Source organism: Gouania willdenowi, chromosome 21 (assembly GCF_900634775.1).
Source record: "Gouania willdenowi chromosome 21, fGouWil2.1, whole genome shotgun sequence".
Lineage (NCBI taxonomy): Eukaryota > Metazoa > Chordata > Actinopteri > Blenniiformes > Gobiesocidae > Gouania > Gouania willdenowi.
Window position 1 is genome coordinate 32,458,934 of NC_041064.1, and position 19,681 is coordinate 32,478,614.

The window sequence follows — 19,681 nt, forward strand, 5'->3', positions numbered from 1 at the left end:
TGAATAAAAACCAGTAAAAAAGCAACACTACAGGTTGGTCGCTCAACATGACTTGCTCTCATCAGTCTAGTTTATAGTCACCTGAAGCTGCAGAGCCACTGAAGCGTTGCTCGCTTGTTATTAAGGTAGTTTAATTAAGTCATGAACATGTGTTCACTTTCTGATAGTTGGCCGACTATTGAGATTAAGAAAGTGCCTGGTTTGATATGTAGCAGAGCCGCATTTTAAATGTAAAAATCGCAGACGATCAGGCTAATTTAACCGTGGAGTCCAAAATCAGCCTTACAGGGACTCTCATTTTGTTCTCTTGCGTCTGGCATTGCTGTATATTTGAGAGAATGAACATACCAATAAAGGAACTGATCCACCATCTGAAACATTGATTCTATTCTATCATTCAACACAATACAAAGGTGGCCATTCCACTCCTGTTTCACCAGTATTCATTTAAAAAAGGCTTTTCACTCACCACTGTTGATAACATGCTGTTCAGTCTCTTCTGCATCATCAGTGCTGGAGGCATTCTGCACACTTGATATGCATCTGTCAGAGTTGTATGATGTAAAAAAACCACTTAAATAATCACACACAATTTTGACAAATAATTACAGAAAAATAAAATTATTGAAAAATTTAAAACCACACACTATATACATTTGAAAAAGAACAGATAAATGTATATATTCTAGCCCGTTCATTTGAGTTTACAATATCTGTTGAAATTAATTTATCTTCCCATTGATATTTTACCCCTATCATGCTTATTGGCTGTATTGTTATCATTTATATCAGGGGTGTCAAATTCATTTTAGTTCAGAGGCCAAAAACAGATCAGTTTGCTCTCAAGTGAGCCGCAGCATTTATGTGAGGTAAAAAAAAGTACAATTTTTACATCATTGTGCCCTAGTTTTCAATATCATTTCAATTCACTTCAATAATTCTTAATTTTGGTACCAATTTTTGTGTAGTTTAGAGTAAATTTGTTTGTTTGCGGAAAAACGGCAAGATTTGTGGCAAAATTCAGAGTTCTTTCCACAATTTGTAATTAAGTATGACTGCATTCATGTGATATAAACAGAGGAAAAATGCAAGCCCCTAAAAATATTTTGGTGTTTCATTAAATTGGTGAATTTGAGATATCTACAATTGGATTATTTTAAAATCTATACAATAATTCATGTTTTGTAATTTTTACTTTCTCCTGCGGGCCGAATTGGATGCGCTAAAGCAGCGATTCTCAACTGGTGGGTCGGGACCCAAAAGTGGGTCGCGGAAAGCTGGTCAAAAAAAACTTAATATCTCTCATATTGGACTTATCTTTTATTTTTAAAGACACTTTTTTGACAGGCATGCTGTGAACTGTATGTTGCACAGGAAAATATATAGATTTACGTTTTTAAAAAATAAAATGTGTGCGTTTTCAACAGTTATTTTTAAAAAACTACATTTGGTTGGTCGCGATTTAATGACTATGGCAAAATGTGGGTCCCAGGGTGAGACCAGTTCGAGAACCGCTGCTCTAAAGAACTGGATTTGGCCCCCGGGCCTTGAGTTTGACAACATACACACAAGCCTATAACACCAAACATATCATATTTGATACATGAGTTTTGGAACTCTTTACATGATCAGTGTGACTTTTTTTAAATGAAAAAATTCAATGCATACGATGATATACATGCAATACAAGGATAATCCACCATGGGGGAGTATTTAGTTCAGCAGAGGCCTTTCCAGCAACTCTACTAGGTTGTTATTTCCAATTTTGAAAAGATTAAACATTGAAATTTTTACTGAAACATCAACAGGAAGAGTTACTGGGTTGATGCAGTGTGATATTAGTTTATATTTCATAATATATGTGTTAGTAAAACAGGAACTATTTTTCGGCCAATAAAAAGTTTGTGATCCACAAAATGAGGAAAAATAAGTAAAATGTTATTCGTTATAGACTTCACCAGGCCAGTTTTATTGGTGGATGTCATTGTTGCATGAACATAGCACTAAAATGTTCTTATGTATGTACGGAATTACCAATTTGTTGACATTTTGGTTATTTATTATGTATTGTTGATTAAAAAAATATAATATTTGAGCATTGAGACCAGATGTAACAAATCAGAAAAGTTTTATTCGCCAAGTACAGTTTAAAAACAGTACAAGGAATTAAACTTGGTGGTTGGTGCGAAAAACAAGAACAAAAACAAGCCTTTATACTATTTACTTGATTACATGCTCTTATACTTAATTATTTTACTACTGTGAAGCATTTTGTGACAATTGTCTGTGAGAAGCTCTATAAAAATACATTTTATTTACTTGAGAACAACAATAATATTAATACATTTAAAGGATAATAAATACATAAGACAAGTGCAAATATGACAAATTAAAACTGATGAATGGAAATTGACATTTGACAGTTTTTTGTGTTTGTTTTTTGGGGGCAGGGGGCTGTTCATAGGGACTAATAAACGCTCCAGTTTCAAAACATTGGGATTTTCTGTCAATGATTTAATGATTCAAACTTTACAGGGTTAACTGAGACCTACCGTTTTTTGTGTTGGTTTCGACAGCCTCGGAGCTTCTCCTTAGTCTGGTTCAGCACTTGAACAGCATGTAAAGGGTTGGGATACTCAGAAGTTAGGTTTCCGTTCACAAAATGCTATATGAAAGATAAAAACAAAATAAGTTTAAATTGCCTGTTGGGACGGTAGGTTTAACTTTGATGTAAATTGACCTGACAACGCTAGAGGGCTATGGTGTTAGCCGAGCCTAGCCTAGCTCAGCCTTGCCTTAGCAGACGTATTTTTGCTTGTTTATTTTGGAGATAGCTGGGAGGGGGGCCTTCCACATTGTTTGATCCATTTTAAGCATCACTGCAGCTGTGTTTTTGGCTTTGAGAATGAAAAGTACACCACTCCCCCTTCCAAACTCTTGGGGTACCGACTGTCTGACTTATATATGCCATGAGCACACTGCTTCACCATGTTGCTTCATGTGGAAGGTCCGCAGCTTGACAGACATTAGTAACTAGGGTGACCATACATCCGGTGTCATGGTCTGAGTTCACATCGTACTGCGATTGTATATGTGAATGCAGTACAACCAAAAAATGAATTCTTGCTTAAAAAAAATTAGTTCAGTTTTGTTTATTTTTGTTTTCTAAGTGAACGCACGTTTTATTTGTTTATTGGATTATGTTAGGATTAGAATCTCAGTACGGAAGTAAACTCAGACCTTCCTCTTTTCACGTATTGTCGGGGGATGTTTTACAAACTAATGGAATTGTCCGGGTTTCCCAGGGATCTTGAACACATCCCAAAAACACTTGAATTCAAAGGTCCAGTATTGTGATATTTTTCACTTATCTCCATTTGTTCTAAGAACCCCAACAACATAGTATTTGAGGTTTATTTTCTAAAACTCGCCTGTTTTCTAGAGTTTTAGCATCTCTGTTTTTCATGTTGAGTAGCTCAACTCACCATCTATAAATCTTTGCTCAGAGCTGTATGCACGTTTTGGACGTGATTAGCTGGAGATATATTGTCAAAAACATTTCCACTGTTAAGAATTTGTCTCTGTTATCAGGAGCTCAGCGCTGTTACCGGGAGCTCAGTGCTGTTGACGCCGCTTACATACGCATTTCTGCTCATCACAGTCTACCTAAAGCTGTGACATTACGCATCGTTACCTCTTCCTCGTCAGGCCGCTCATACTGTGCACTGAGGTCCTCTGGGACAGGAATGGCCAGCAGCGCTTCTGTGTATGGTGCAGGGTCCACACAGACTTCGTTAAATATGAGGTCCAACAAGTCCTCAACGTACCCTGTTTTATGAAACACAAGCACAAAGATATTTATTTTGTTGTTGTAATTATTCTTATTTGACAAGGCAAGGGTTTGACTGTTTTTGCACTCCAAAAAGCTTAAAATGCGTTTAGTTGAAAATTGAAAGAATGTAATACTTACTGAATGTTTGCTCTGTCTTTTGTGGTTTGGCCTTGCATTCTCCCTTCAGTGCCTTGACGGGTTCACCTTGTGTTAGAGCCTGAGGCCGGTTTGCATTTTCATTGTAATGAATGGCAGCCAGGCAGAGTCTAAAAATACAACAAAAACAAAGTCACAGTCGTTCATAATCAAATATGCAATGAATATACAATCTACAATAATATACACAACAACCACAATTGGATTTACCTGCACAGCATTCCAATAAATGGAAACACCACATTCTTTGGGGCAAAACAATGGGTCACACTGTGGAATGCCTCCACAAATAAAGTCTGGTGGTGAGGGCTCAGTTTTTCAACATCCTTTAGTATTCTTTTGTTGGTCAACACTTTCTCTAATTTGCAGAAAGCAGGAGTTTCTACAATGAAAAGAAAACAAAGCATAGTTGCCTTTTATAGAAAATGTCGAAAATTAATCGAATAATGTTTTGTGCGTCTGTTAATACAGTACCTGCCTGTAGCCATTTGTTCTTGTCCCGGACCGGTTGAACTTCATGCAGGCACGTGGGGTAAAGAGGGTCCTCGTGGGTGTGGATGTCTTGAATGTGGTTCAGGATTGAGGTCCATTTTGCTACTCTCTCTGGTCCAGTGGTTGAGGTAGCTGCAGTCCAGTACAAGTGGTTGTTGATGCTTTTCTTCCACTTCTTTAGTTTTTGACAGTCTTTTTGTTTACTGATAATGTCTATTCTCTTTGAAATACCTACAGTGCACAAAAGATACATTCCTTTTAGTAAACAAGACTTTAAATAGATTAGTTAAAGTGCAGTACTAAGTTATACACAATTTTTTTTTTTTTTAGAAAAGTGAATGATATTTGGTGTAATTACTGTAATAATGTGAAACAAAAAGTGTTGTGCACAATGCACTTTTACTAGTTACTACTCTGTCAATGAATAAGGATGAGGATTCACATGAAAATAATTAAATGTACCTTTTGCAATATGGCACGCATCATAGTAATGGGTAATGATACTCTCGCTGAGGAACTTCTGGATTTCTGGATGACGGTCAGTAACAATACAATCTGGTGAAATACCACTTCCTTCGAGCAATGCCAGACTCCTCACCAGGCCCTCTTTCTTCATGTGGTAACTGCAATCAACCTCGTTACTCTGTTGCCCCGTAGGAGAAAGAAATATGTTATTAGAATAATTCTAATAGACATTTAATTTCAATTAATAACATTGTCGCAAATTAAATTTTAACAACTCACTTGAACCAACTGGATGTCCAAAATGGTATTTCTGTTGAGGTCCATCGTAGTGTAAGTCCCATACTTTGGAGAGTGCCCTAAAAAATGTATAGGTCATAATCACATACTGTATCAATGCTTTAAGATCAAACGTGGCACTTCAATTGTCACTATTTTCGTCCTTTGAATGTCACAAAATCTCAAACTTGTAACAACTCTTATGTTACAAATCATAAATACCTGGAGAGTCAGCTCTCATGTCACCACCAACGATTAGTTTGTTGTCCTGTTTGAGCTGCTGAAGCATCATATTCTGGGATGTTTTCCAGTGATGAATGACTGCGGGTTCGATGAAAGACCTTGCATGCCGATAAAATGTGTCACGCTTGAACAATTGTAGCTCCATTGCCCGGAAGACCTGTTTGCAGTGTGGAAATTTTTTTTAACTTACATAATGCATGTACCTTGATCTGACTAATATCAAAAGTCTTAATTACAACTGAAGGAAATACATTTGCAAATCTTTTACCCTCTCCGTTTTCATAAAAGATGCACCACTCAGGTACACAGCTGCAGATAGGTGGATGTTCCCTGCTGGCGTGCTTCCTAAGATAGGCTGACTCTGCCAGTGCTTGGAGAACTCACAATGGGGGCACCGTTGATACACAGACAGGAATGTCCCCAGTGTTTTTGTCCTCACGTCACATTTCCATGTGCAGACCGGACATGAAGCAAATAACTCCATGATGCAGCTCTCGTACACTATATATTTTTTCATCTTGTGCGGAGGTGTTGATGATTTTTGTCTGTATGTATATAAAAAGGAAAATGCATTGAGTGAGTGAATAGCTTGAAATATATTCAGTGTTGCATGCTATATATACTGTACATATACAGTGGATATAAACAGTCTACACACCCCTGTTCAAATGCCAGGTTTTTGTGATGTAAATAAATGACACCAAGATAAATAATTTAACAACTTTTTCCACCTTTAATGTGACGTATAACCTGTTCAATGCAATTGAAAAACAAAAACCTTTCAGGGAGGTGAAGTAAAAATAAAAAACTTTAAGAATGAGGTCACAAAAGTGTGCACACCCTCTTATAACTGGGAATGGGGCTATGTTCGGTTTTAACAAATTACATTTAAACTCAAGTTATATTGGAGTCAGCACACACCTGTCACCATTTAAAGAGCCTCTGATTAACACCAAATAAAGTTCGGCTGTTCTAGTAGCTTTTCTTTACATTTTTGTAGCCACATCTTCCAGCACAAGCTATGGTCCTCAGAGAGCTTCCAAAGCATCAGAGGGATCTCATTGCTCAAAAATATCAGTCAGGTGACGGGTACAAAAAAATTTCCAAGGAATTCAATATCACATGGAACACAGTGAAGACAGTCATCATCAAGTGGAGAAAATATAAAGAACAGGACGTCCGTCCAAAATTGATGACAAGACAAGAAGATAACTGGTCAGGTAGGCTTCCAAGAGGACGACAGCAACATTCAAGGAGCTGCAGGATTTTCTGGCTAGTACTGGCTGTGTAGTATATATGACAATAATCTCTCGTCTTCTTCATATGTCTGGGCTATGGGGTAGGGTGGCAAGACAAAAGCCTTATCTTACCAAAAAAAACATCCAAGACCGGCTTCATTTTGCAGAAACACATTTGAAGTCTCCCAAACGCATGTGGGAAAATGTGTTATGGTTCGATGAAACCAAGGTTGAACTTTCTGGCCATAATTCCAAAAGATATATTTGGCGCAAAATCAAAATTGCTCATCCCCAAAAGAACACCATACCTACAGTGAAGCATGGTGGTGGCAGCATCATGCTTTGGGGCTGTTTTTCTTCAGTTGGAACTGGGGCCTTAGTCAGGGTAGAGGGATTTATGAACAGTTCCAAATACCAGGCAGTGTTGGCACAAAACCTTCAGGTTTCTGTTAGAAAGTTGAAGATGAAGAGGAACTTTATCTTTCAACACGACAATGACCCTAAGCACACAGCCACATCAACAAAAGAATGGCTTCACCAGAATAAGATTGAGGTTTTGGAATGGCCCAGCCAGAGTCCAGACCTGAATCTGATTGAACATCTGTGGGGTGATCTGAAGAGGGCTGTGCAGAGGAGGTGCCCTCTTGATTTGGAGCGGTTTTGTAAAGATGAGTCAGCAATTATAGCCTCATCAAGATGTGCCACACTGATACTCTTACCCAAAAAGACTGAGTGCTGTAATAAAAGCCAAAGGTGCTGCAACCAAGTATTAGTTTAAGGGTGTGCATATTTAACTCACTCAGTGCCATTGACAAGATAACTCGTCATTTCAAATCCAGACGCTCAGTGCCATTGACGAGATGACTCGTCATTTGCGTTTTTTCAGGGAGATTACTAGAATACACCCTGGCAGAGGTCCCTCATCAATATCTAAGCTGTAGGGTGACGTAGTGACCAACTGGTGCCCTGAAGGTGGCAGCAGTGCACCTTTAGATGTGAGATTAGCTACTGATGCTGCCATTATCATTTAGTATTTTACAAAAATACTAAAAAAGGTATAAATTTAGTTTTTAACTTTTCAAAATTCCTTGGGAAATAAACATTTAAGAGGCAATGATTTTCTGAAATACATTTATTTCAAAACATGCACCACAATTAAAAAACAATTTCTAAAACTTGTAACAATGTGGAACAAATGACTCTAGGGACTCTAACACTGAGTTAGTGTTACTAAGTGTTAAATTATTAACTCCAGATAGATTTAGTATTTGACACTTAATTAGAGTTAAGGTACCAACTCTCCAAAAAGAGTTCAACTAACACTCTCTGGTGTGGACCCATATAGACACTTTAAAAGTGTTGAAATCAAATCTGACAGTGTTAATTTGGGCATGCTGGATTTGCTGTGTAGAAATTCAGAAAATGGAGGAGTTAAGCAACCAGGTTATCTTAAGTTTTTATTTTTATTTTAATTTTTCCCCTTTAAAGGTTTCCATTTTACAGGTTATAGGTCACATTAAAGGTGGAAAAAGTTATGAAATTATTCATCTTCATTTTCATTTTTTTACGTCACAAAAACCTTGCATTTGAACGGGGTGTGTAGACTTATATATATATATATATGGAAAGAGTACTCATCTAAACACACAAATACAGACATTGGGTAACTTACGACAAAACTGATGAGTCTGTCAATTGTGTGACAGAATCTGCAGGGTCATGTGTAGAATCCTGCCCCTTTGAAGCTGTCAGTAAAGATGTACCCTCAAATGAAGCATCCTCCAGCTCATCCTCAAATTCCAGTCGAGGCCTTTTTAAGGGTCTTTTAAACAGTGTTGAGGAAAAAGGGTCTGCAGTAGATATCGGATCACTAATTTCATTGCAGGTAGCTTGAACAGCTGTAAAAACAATTTTTTTATTTTTTATTAAAGAATGTCAACACAAAAAATAAAATTAACTGGGTAAATGAAATTAAATATAAATACCTTTACTTCTACATGGGGGTTGGAGAGTCCTAAAAGACAGCTGTGTGCCTGCAGTACGCGTCAGCAATGGGTCAGTCTGACATGCAACATTCCGTGATTTATGTAGGTGAATGGCTGCATTGGCCTGTAGAGGGAAAAAAGGTTTACTGCCACTAGTATTCAGTTTTCTCTCATTTTTTATGAGAGATATAAAAAATTAGGCTGAAAAAAAATGGCTGGGCTAAAAATTGATTTAATCGATTAATCGAATTTGTAGATAGACTATTTTTATTTTGCAAATTCGAGTTAAAAAAAAATGTTCCCACCAGTTTTTTCAGACTTTTTCGCGTTCCGATGTGAGCCTTTGTTTACCCTTTGAGTAGGCTATATGTGTGCCACAGGCATGTTCAATTCTTTATTCGCATTATGCTGAGATGCTATAGGAAGAGTTTTTTTTTAGGCAAAAATCGCCCAGCCCTACTGAAAACCAAAGGACACCCTGAATCACTTTCGTTCAATTATTGCACATGAGGTCAAAGTTCTAGAGGGATAAACTCACCATAGCTGACGGTGTAAACAGCGAGTCTGACAAAGATAAAGATTTTTCCCCCTTTGGAGCATTGATTTTTTGAAAAAAGTATTGTGGAAACCTGGTATCATTCTCCGAGGTAGAAATGCCGAGTTCGCTGCTAAAGCTAATGCTGCACAAGAGCTAAAAATTCAGGTTTTTCCTGACTTTTAACAGTGACCAATCAGTGAAACAGTGCTGTTTCACTTATTGGCCTGTCTTGTGCACTTCCTTCCAATTTGTAAACTGAGTAATAGCTTAATAAAAATAATCATGGCCCTGGTTAGTGAATGGTATACGTCGTTAATTTACCTTTTCAAAGTGAGAACTCATACTGTCCTTTTCACACTCAGAAATCTTGCTTGTCACATCAATAATAATAATACATTTTATTTATCAGCACTTCTCAAAAACTCAGACACTTTACACTAAAGTCAAAACAACAAAACTACCAACAATAAAGGTAAATACAGAAAATTCAGCAGTGGTCTGTTTCTCCCATCGGTTTTATAAAAGTGCTCGGATATGTGCATCATTCCTGGATAGTCTCCAAATTCCGTCCGTCCAGGTATTCTGTGTTTTTGTCAACCTCTGATAAGGGTAGACCTCAAAGGGACTGCCCTTGCTTCCATTCTGCGGCTGAGCTGCTCCCATTGGTTTTTAAATATTCTCAAATCGGCCAAAAGTGGCATCAGCGGAAAGCCCTGGTCCCTCCTTGAGTGTGAATATGTGTAATATAAACACTTTTAAAACACTAAAGATCCCTGGACTAAAATTACAAATGCTGTTAGGTTGGAAATATCAACAGAGTGAACAAGCTTGTTGTTTTTATACCTCTAGATGTTTAAGGTCCTATATCATGCTATATTAATACCTTCCAAAATCAACCACAGACACATATTGGTAATATGTCACATTTTGCAAAATAAAATACTAATTTATTAAGATATGTTACTTATTTTCTTTCAACCCGGAAGTTGAGACGCACGGTTTCTCGGAGCGCCACCTCTCCCCGTGTGAGTGCCTCCCATTTTATGACGTAGCCCTACAGCCCCGGCAGCATGGGCAACAGGCACGCCCACCACACTTTGTAAACAGTTCCAGAGAATGTAATTAAAATATAAAGACAAAGAAGTGACTACGACTAACATTTCGCTAGAGGTTTATTTTACTTACGGCTGTGGCCTCTCCATCAGTGGGTTTTAATGTGGGAATCGCTCCGGTTTGAAGACGTAATTTACTGGACAATCCACTTTGGAACTGGCCAAGGTTCACCAAGCAGTCTTCTGTAAAGTGACGGTCACAGACTAACGGATGCTGGATGGTGTGTCGCGTGCTCCCAGAGATCAATTCCAACCACTTCTGGCGAGTAGACTCTTCTTTAGGAAGTTTGAACAAATTCCGAGGACTTTCGCAGTCGAACACGCATTTTCGGTGACCAGACATTATTGTTTGGTACAAAAACAAAGTCTGTTTCTTTTCCCTGTGCAGACTGGATAAGAAAGGACAATGACCATCCAAAGAGATGTTCTTCGGCCACTCGCATTACTCTAGTCTAGCACCATAGAGAATGGGTGTGTATGTTCACTCTGGAGAAGCAGCACCAGCAGCAGTCACTTCCTGGAGGGGATGCCTGTGACGTCACTAGCATTTAAACCGCAAGCCTTTCAGAGCAGGATTATTGAGGATATCTCAGAGATGCATGAATGAATCCCAATAATACTTTGGGGGTGTTTTGATAAGGAATTAACATTGTAATAAGGTTACAATCTCAAAAAAGTTGATTTGCATGATATAGGACCTTTAAACAAAGAAGAAAAAAAAGAAAAAACGTTAAAAAGTACATAAGTAAAATACTTAAAAATAAGGAGCAGATGCATACATTACGGTAGTAAAAAAAAATGAAATGAGATTAAAAAAAAATGATAATAGAAATATAATATGGATATTTACAACAATCAAAGCTGTGAGGTTACAGTGATGAATTATAAAGTATGATCGCCACAGGCAGGAATTATTTCCTGTGGAGCACCGTGGTTGGATCAGCCTGGTGCTAGAGCCCGCTATCATTAAATGTGCCCTTTACTGTTCCTTCGCCTTTCATAAACGGCGCTGAGCTCCGTAAGAAAAAGATGTTAAAGAAAATGAAGCCTTGTTGAACATCTTCTGCCATTAACTCTTACGTTTAAACGAAGGACACAAACATTAGCCAGATTAACTTAACTACGTTAGCTGCTATGCTAATGCTACACGGACAAGCTAGGCCTGGGCCCGACGCAGAAGCATATATCAGGCTTTGATCAAACACAAAATGACACTGACTTACATCTCCCACATTATTGTTTGAGTCACGAAGTGTTGGTATCGCTCCGTGCTTTAACCGGAGTTTTTTAGAGAAGCCGGATGAGTACGAGCCCCGGTTCTCAAAGTCGTCGTCCTCCTTGAAATGCCGGTCACACACCAACAGTCGTTTGCTAATATCGCTTGGTACACAACCAGCAAAGATAAAATCAAGCCAGTGGGTCCTGACAGGCTCTGATAAAGGTAGTAAAAATAAATGTGTCCATTCTTCACTGCAGCCAACAACATCGCAACTTCTGTAATGTCGCCATGCCTTGGACATGTTTGTTTACCACTGAGGTAGTTTAAGGAGGAGGAGCTAGGTTTCTTACGCCTGATATGAGTCGTTTCCATATGCATACTACGGAAGCGTAGAGCTGCCACAGGTGAAAATGTATTTTGGATCACTATATTGCCGGAACAATATACTTATATTGTACAAACGTGATATTATATTGTACGAACAATATAAGTATATTGTACAAACATGATAGTATACAAACAATATACTAATATTGTACAAACGTGATTAAAAAATTGATGTGCTCGTTGAACTCAAAAGATTGTAGACCTGTTGAGGAATTCACTGTAGCATTTGTGAGTAGTTGGTAAATGTGGGTGTGTTTTGTGTAATTATGAGAAAATGCTACAGTGAATACAGTTGTTTGCATAGAGGTACCTGGGAAGCTGTAGAACAATAATGCGGTGGAGTTTGCATAAAACTATTTGAATTTCTATGACTTTTTGACTTCTGACGACTTTACAATAATACGCGAAGTGAACGAGCAATCTAGTTTTAAACCGTTGGTGTTACCGCAGTGACATCAGAGAGGGGGGCGTTCATCCCCGAGGTGAAGTGTGGTGTGTAATGACGAAAGAGCGACTCAGCAGCTCCTCTGCTGCAGCTCTGCAGACACACTTCATAAAACAGTGTTTTTTAAACTCACAATCACAAAAGCTGCTTAAATAGCCATGTGTTTTACTGTAATGTGCAGTTTTTTGGCTGGTCAGATTGAACACTTTTATGGAAGGATGAAAGCTAACATGTCACATGTCGTGTGAAATTCATTTTGGCATAAAACTATCGTCACTATTCATCCGTCCTGACTTTGGAAACGCAATATTTATAATTTTATTTCACGTGTTCACAAAGCTGGCCCCATTAGACGGTAATGTAACTAGTCTAGTGTGATGATTACACCTAAACATCCCATGAGTACTGCTCGCAGTAATTAATGATTAAATCAGCGATTCTCAACTGGTGGGTCTGGACCCAAAAGTGGGTCGCGGACCTGTACTAGGTTGGTCGCGGACAACTGTCAAAAATAAATAAATACTTAATGTCTCTCATATTGGACTTGTCTTTTATTTTGAAAGACTTTCTTTTGACATGTATGCTGTGAAATTCATGTTGTACAAGAGAAAGATTGTGTGTTTTCAACAGCTATTTTTGAAAAAAAAAAAAAAAAAAGTGGGTCGCGATTTAATTATCGTTGCAAAATGTGGGTCCTAGGGTGAGACCAGTTGAGAACCTCTGGATTAAATCATCAAGTCTGATCTAGTTTAATTATAGGAAATCAGTGAGATATTTATCAACCACAATTTTATGTAACTCATCATCAGATATGAAATAAACAAGATTCATCAGCAATGATCTATATTCAACAGTAAAAACACTACAGTTATTTTTGCTTTTCATTTTTTATTTTTTTTTAGAATAAAATGTCAAATCAGGAAATAAATCAATTATATACAATAACACTAATAGTGACCCCTATGCACAAACATGTTTCATAAAATATCAGCCCATGAGATCTAAGTCAGCAGCTATTGTAGCTATTTTTAATGTGTAAATGCTATTGCTGAAGCAGATTCTAATGTTGATCTATTTAATTTATTGTGTGTTTATAAGGAACCCATTTACAATTTAAGTTGGGAATAACTTTATTAATTTATTTATTGTTTTTATTTGTCATAATTAGCCCCAAGCCAAATCTAAAAGATTGTAGCAACATAGAGCAAATAATTGCACGATTTGTCATCGGATTAATTGTTTCAAAATTCGATGACTGGTCGACAATTAAAATAGTGGGTGTGACGCCATGGCTCGTCGGGATGCGGTTGTTCAGCCTTACCAGTTTGAGCCACAGTCTGACGCAGAAGGAGAGGCTCCCAAAGAAGTCCAGACTCTGCAGCTGCAGCAGGACGTTTCAGAATGGTTAGTCAATGATATGTTTTTAATGTGTTATAGGTATGAGCTGCTCTTTCAGTGGCGGACTGAAACACCCACAGTGTAGGGCTGAGCGCTACCGCAGATCATTCAACCCCACCACTATTAGACTGTACAACAAAACAGTTAAGGGCATAGTACTGTCTGTAAATATATCTGCTTGCCCCACCTGTTAATATGTATATATCTGTATCCTTTATTATTTTTTCTTTTCATATTTCTATTTATGTATAGCTTCTATTATTGTATTATTCATCTTATTTTGTCTTCATTGCACTATTTTTCAGGTGTCTTTTGGGTTTTCTGTGTGTTGCCTTCTGTTGTCTTTTTTATTGTACTTTATATTGAGCTGACGTGTCAGTAAATTTCCCCACTGAGGGATGAATAAAATAGAGTTGTCACAATACCAAAATGAGTAACCACGCTACGATACCAGACAAAGTATCACGGTTCTGGGTAATATCGTGATACTGAAGCCTTTTTTATTAATATTATTTTTATGAACTGCAATGTATTTGTACAAGTTAGAAATACTTAAATACTTATAGTGTTGTTTGGTGCATGATAAGAGTACATGAATAAAAGTAAAAAAAAAACTAACAAATGAAGATAGAATTTATATGGTTGAACTAAAAAAAAAAAAAAATCATTCAGTTTCCTTTGCACATCAATGCATGTTTAACTAATATAAAAAATCAACTTAGGATAACAAATCCACTGTCTTTTTTTTTTTTTAAACCTTTTGACAATAATGCTTCTCCGATGTAATAAACCAAGGAGGATGAAATACAATAAACAGGAACCAATTCCTTGAGAAAAATATATTTGTATGCATTTTCTGGGTGACATCACTGGTGTTTTATGAGCTTGGATGTGATCCCTCCTTTGTATGTATATAATTTGTAAATATTGTTTGTACATTGTAAAAAAGATCGCTCTGAGTTTGTGTGGAAAAAAACTAAAAGTGTTCCCTTTGGCTCCTATAGCTGGTGGCAGCGCCTGCACAGTGGATCTAGTATTGCATTACCATCTCTGCCTCGTTTAAAGACAAAATAGTTCCAAATGGGACTTTTGGAGTTTGTTTTTTTTAGCAAAATTAGTGATGCCACTGACGACGCCGAGGCAGACTCGGCGCTTCTGCCATGTGTTATCTTGTGTTTGTGACTGTAAGCCAGGCACAAACACAAGGCGAGACAGAACTTTAGCTTTTTGTTTGTTTTGAAGCAAGTTTCTGTCGAAGCGGACATGTCTTCATGGAGTTCGTTCTTGCCAGCATAAACACACGAACAGCAACTAAGCTAACAGACGGGCGGACCCAGGGTGCGGAAACAGCTTACAATGCCCGGACGTCACCAGTAATAGGCAAATAGCCAATCATTCAGCAGCTGTGTAGTTCGGTTGCCATGTTTTCAAGTAAGTAGCGTGCAGTGACCTTAGACTGTGCGGTGAGAAGCCGGGAGGAAAGTAGAGGCAGCCGCTATGTAGCGGAAACTGATACCGGTAGTACCGTCATGTAGAATTTCTAGTATAGTAGGAACCGTTACAATTTGGCACCGTGGGTATCGTGCAACTATAAAATAAAGAATACTCCTCTAGTGTTAGTCACTATTATGTTGTTAACAATAGGTAGGCCTACTGATCTTTTTACTTGCATTGGAACACTTCTATTATACTGAAATAAATCGACTGAAAGTATAAAGTTGCGTTATGATCTTATGAGTACTCTTATTCTTTTACCTTTTTCAAAGTTGTGGTACTGTGCAGTCCTACATGAGCAGAATAAGTGACAAAAATTACATTTTACACGCACAAACACATTTATAAACATTTCACTGTTACATGTACACACACTGAAATTGTATTTGTTTTTTGGATAGGCACTCCTGTGGAAAATGTAATACCATGCCCACTAATGCAGAAAACATATGCTGCTGTGAGATACCACAAGTAGCAATTTTGCAGCTAAATATTTTTAAAATCACGATATATCACAATATTCTACCCAGTTAATATCATAATTAAACGTAAAGATGAAAAATCAAGTTGCTGTAAATGTTCATCAAAAGATATTGATCATTCAGAGGACAAATTGAGTCAAAACATCCTATTATTTATTTTTAGTGTTTTTGCACATTTTCACTGAAAAAAAGAAAATGCAGTGTTACACACTGCTATCATAAAATAAAGTGCAACAAGTTTCTTTTCACTGAAACTACTGTGTAGAAGTCTCAAAGTGACAATTACAACATAATGATGGCATTGTAACAACTGTAAGTGAGAACATTAAGGATAAAGCACCCTGAGTTACTGACGATGCACAAAAATGAGAAAAAATAATTTCTCCTATTGTGTCAGTTAAAACACTGATCTGAACAGATTATGTGAAAATAAAATGCCTGTGCATACATAAATATTGCAGGCATTACACGCTGCCATCACAAAATCAAGTGCATCAAATTGTAAACCATACCAACCAAACCATTGCAACACATTGAAAGCATTGTAACCACTGAAATATTGCACAAATACACACAAATATTGATTAAATATCAATAACAATAACAGAAAAAAATCGATTTAAAATTGGCACCCAAAAAAAAAAATCACAATATATTGTGAAATCAAATTTTTTTCACACCCCTAATTACAATCATAATAAATAATGAAAAATAAATTGTATTCACTGTAGGTTACCAGACTGCTACAGGAGGTCTATGATGTGTCATGTATGGTGGACCACAACTGGGCTGGAGCCTGTGTGCCTCAATGTTTATTCACTGCAGAATGCATGCATGATATACAGAGCTGACTATGGCCCTTTACAGCTGAGAGGAACACACCAGTAAATTTTGCTTTAAGAAATAGCACAATCACAATAAATGTAATTACTGTAATTCATACTTTGCTTTGGAAGGCATAACATTAGCACTACAGGAACATTTGGTAAACCAATTCTCCTTTATCGTATAGTTTTATAAATGTGGATAATTTACCTAATTAGATGAGTCATTTCTGTGTACAGAAACCTGTATTATAAAAATAAAATAAATCAATATACAGTAAACAGAGTCAGATTTGCATATGATATAGGTGCACACCAGTATACCGCTAAACTTAATATTTCCTTGACTACTTGCATGCAAAATATTGAGTACTTTTATTGTGTACTTTTTGAGTAATCCTCTGTCAAAATCCTGTAAAGATCACACAATTAAGGATCAAAGGACACAAACATTAGCCAGACTAACCGAACTACGTTAGCTGCTATGCTAATGCTACACGGACAAGCTAGCCCTGGACCCGACGCAGAAGCATATATCAGGCTTTGCTCAAACACAAAATGACACTGACTTACATCTCCCACATTATTGTTTGAGTCACGAAGTGTTGGTATCGCTCCGTGCTTTAACCGGAGTACTTTACAGAAGCCGGATGAGTACGAGCCCCGGTTCTCAAAGTCGTCGTCCTCCTTGAAATGCCGGTCACACACAACCAGGCGTTTGCCAAGATCGCTTGGTACATGACCAGCAAACATAAAATCAAGCCAGTGGGTCCTGACAGGCTGTGATGAAGGTAGTAAAAATAAATGTGTCCATTCTTCACTGCAGCCCACAACATTGCAACTTCTGTGACGTCGCCCTGCCGCGGCCATGTTTGTTTACCTCTGAGGTAGTTTGAGAAGGAGGAGCTCACATATTGTAGGGTAGGAGGCGTGACGTAATATTACAAACGCGTAGAGCTTTTTTTTTTTTATTGAACAATTTCAAAATTACAAACACTCGATGAGGATAAAATCTCAGCTTGTTACAGCTTCAGCAGCAAGAGCTGCCACAGGAAAAAATATGTTTAGGATCACTATATTGTACGAACAATATAGTATGTTGTACAAACAATATAATTTGTTGTATGAACAGTATAGTATATTGTACAAACAATATAGTATATTGTACAAACAATATAGTATATTGTACAAACATGATATTATATTTTACAAACTACTATATTGTACAAACGTGATATCATATTGTACAAACAAAACCATTACATTGTTCGAAAGTATCATCCTACCCTTCGAATTTTGATAAGGAAGACGATGGCTATGCAGGGTTTGTTCAAATTTTACTTCATGCTTGGGCTGAGACATGGAGAAATCCTGATGATGCTTCATTATTAAGGGGTGAAAGAAATAAGGTAAATAATAGTAAATGAGCATTTAACGACAACCTAATGAATCCGTGTACCTTTCGTTCTTTGGTTATTTAATTTCAAAACCAAATTGAAAATTTTGGTTTAATTAATTTAAAACCAGAAACAGAAAAACCAAAAACCAAACAAGCAGCGTTTTTGTTTTAAAATTAAATCTGATTATGTTTGTGTGATATTTGGATATTTAAGGGAAACTAGGACGAGAGCTTCATTTTTTAATCTCACCACACAGAACGACCAACAGACAGACTTTTACTCTGCTGCGCTTGATAAAATGATCTTGTATCATGTTGTCCACCTCACACTGATGGCAGAAGTGTAATTTGTGAGCTATTGATGCTAGAAGTCCGAATCCGTGAATATCTGCCAACTTTACCGAACAGTGTTACTGTCTAAATAGTATCCAGATAAACTGGTGACTGGGAGGACTTTTGCTGCCGGTCCGGACATAAAAAGAAGCAACGTATAAGTCACATTACTGGTGAATTGAAACGTTAATAATACATTAATAAATCAAAACTAAAAATCGATGTCACATAAAACATGCACTTGTATGAAACCAGAGGTGATGTAATGAATCTACTGGTGTCCCTTGTTTCTCATGATCAACTTCTCTGTGTGTTGACGGGTGCTGTTAACGGTATTTATAACGTGCAAAATATTTTTTTACTACCCTAAAAAAGCTGTAATTTTTTTTTTTACAAAAGTGTCAAATGGTAGAAGTTCTAACATCTATTGTTCCTCACACCAGCCTCAAAGTTAATAGCCAGTCACCAGTTTATTTGGATACTCTTTGGACTGTAACACCGCAAAACAAAACTACAGAGTGAGCAGCTTTTTACGAGCTAAAACATCCACACACTGCGGTCCGCTATGAACAGAGTCAGGCATAACGAGTCCTTCACTGAGTGCGCGCTCACATTGAGGGCAGCAGTAAAAAGGAACTGATGGACTATGATGCCAGGCCAGATGTTCAGCTGTGGTTCTCCCAGGGCAGGGGTCTTCAACCTCCAGATCTGGGGCCTAATGTGGCCCTTTGACTCTTTTGCAATGGCTCCCTGTAGCTTAAAAAAACTATTGAAATGAGGAGTTATCTTTTAGAGGCTATTAATTATTAATGACAAATAAAATCAAGATATAACACTTTGTTAACCTAAAAAGTCCCGTTGTGCAAGGACTCAGCACCTTCTTACTTTACCTCCTGCAACATCTACAGATCATCAACTTTCCTACACCTGTGACCAACCTTAAGTTTTAAATCCCTGGTAAGATAACTAAACCAACAAAAACACTATTCTGGAATAAAATATGAGATTTTAATTGTGTGGGGACAAATTCATTTAACTGTCAATGTGCTGGTTAAATATGCATGCTTTATGTGTGGCAAGAAAATAGTAATTAGCATGTGTTAACAAATTCAAGTTACTTTATAGCGTTTCAAATACATTACCTAAAAATAATATTCCTTAAATAACATTGTGTTCATGTAAACTGAGATGCATAAGAATTTGAAGATGCGAGATACTGTTTTATTTCTTCTTTATTTTATTTTAAAATGTTTTTAAGTTGCCATTTACATGATCAATATAAATCAAATCAAATTAAAACAAACATTATTCTATAGAATTTTAACTATATAGAATTTAATTCACTGTATTGACTCCATCCATC

General features: G+C 37.1%; 1 protein-coding gene across 4 annotated transcripts in view; it reads right to left on the reverse strand.

Moving 5' to 3' along the window:
• The window catches only part of LOC114454733 (uncharacterized), a 33,025-nt gene that overhangs the window by 4,019 nt on the left and 9,325 nt on the right, over positions 1 to 19,681 (reverse strand). For 2 of the 4 annotated variants that reach the window (XM_028435420.1, XM_028435418.1), the window contains exons 2-13: positions 8,688 to 8,811; positions 8,375 to 8,600; positions 5,733 to 6,009; positions 5,444 to 5,621; positions 5,225 to 5,301; positions 4,943 to 5,123; positions 4,463 to 4,711; positions 4,199 to 4,370; positions 3,971 to 4,098; positions 3,695 to 3,828; positions 2,553 to 2,665; positions 470 to 543 (exon numbers count right to left, since the gene is read on the reverse strand). In XM_028435420.1, coding sequence (XP_028291221.1) covers positions 470 to 543; positions 2,553 to 2,665; positions 3,695 to 3,828; positions 3,971 to 4,098; positions 4,199 to 4,370; positions 4,463 to 4,711; positions 4,943 to 5,123; positions 5,225 to 5,301; positions 5,444 to 5,621; positions 5,733 to 6,009; positions 8,375 to 8,600; positions 8,688 to 8,811 — 1,933 coding nt within the window. Of the gene's footprint in view, positions 1 to 469; positions 544 to 2,552; positions 2,666 to 3,694; positions 3,829 to 3,970; positions 4,099 to 4,198; positions 4,371 to 4,462; positions 4,712 to 4,942; positions 5,124 to 5,224; positions 5,302 to 5,443; positions 5,622 to 5,732; positions 6,010 to 8,374; positions 8,601 to 8,687; positions 8,812 to 10,410; positions 11,036 to 11,560; positions 11,944 to 19,681 lie in introns of those variants that run through there. The other 2 variants (XM_028435421.1, XM_028435419.1) reach the window with 2 other exon arrangements.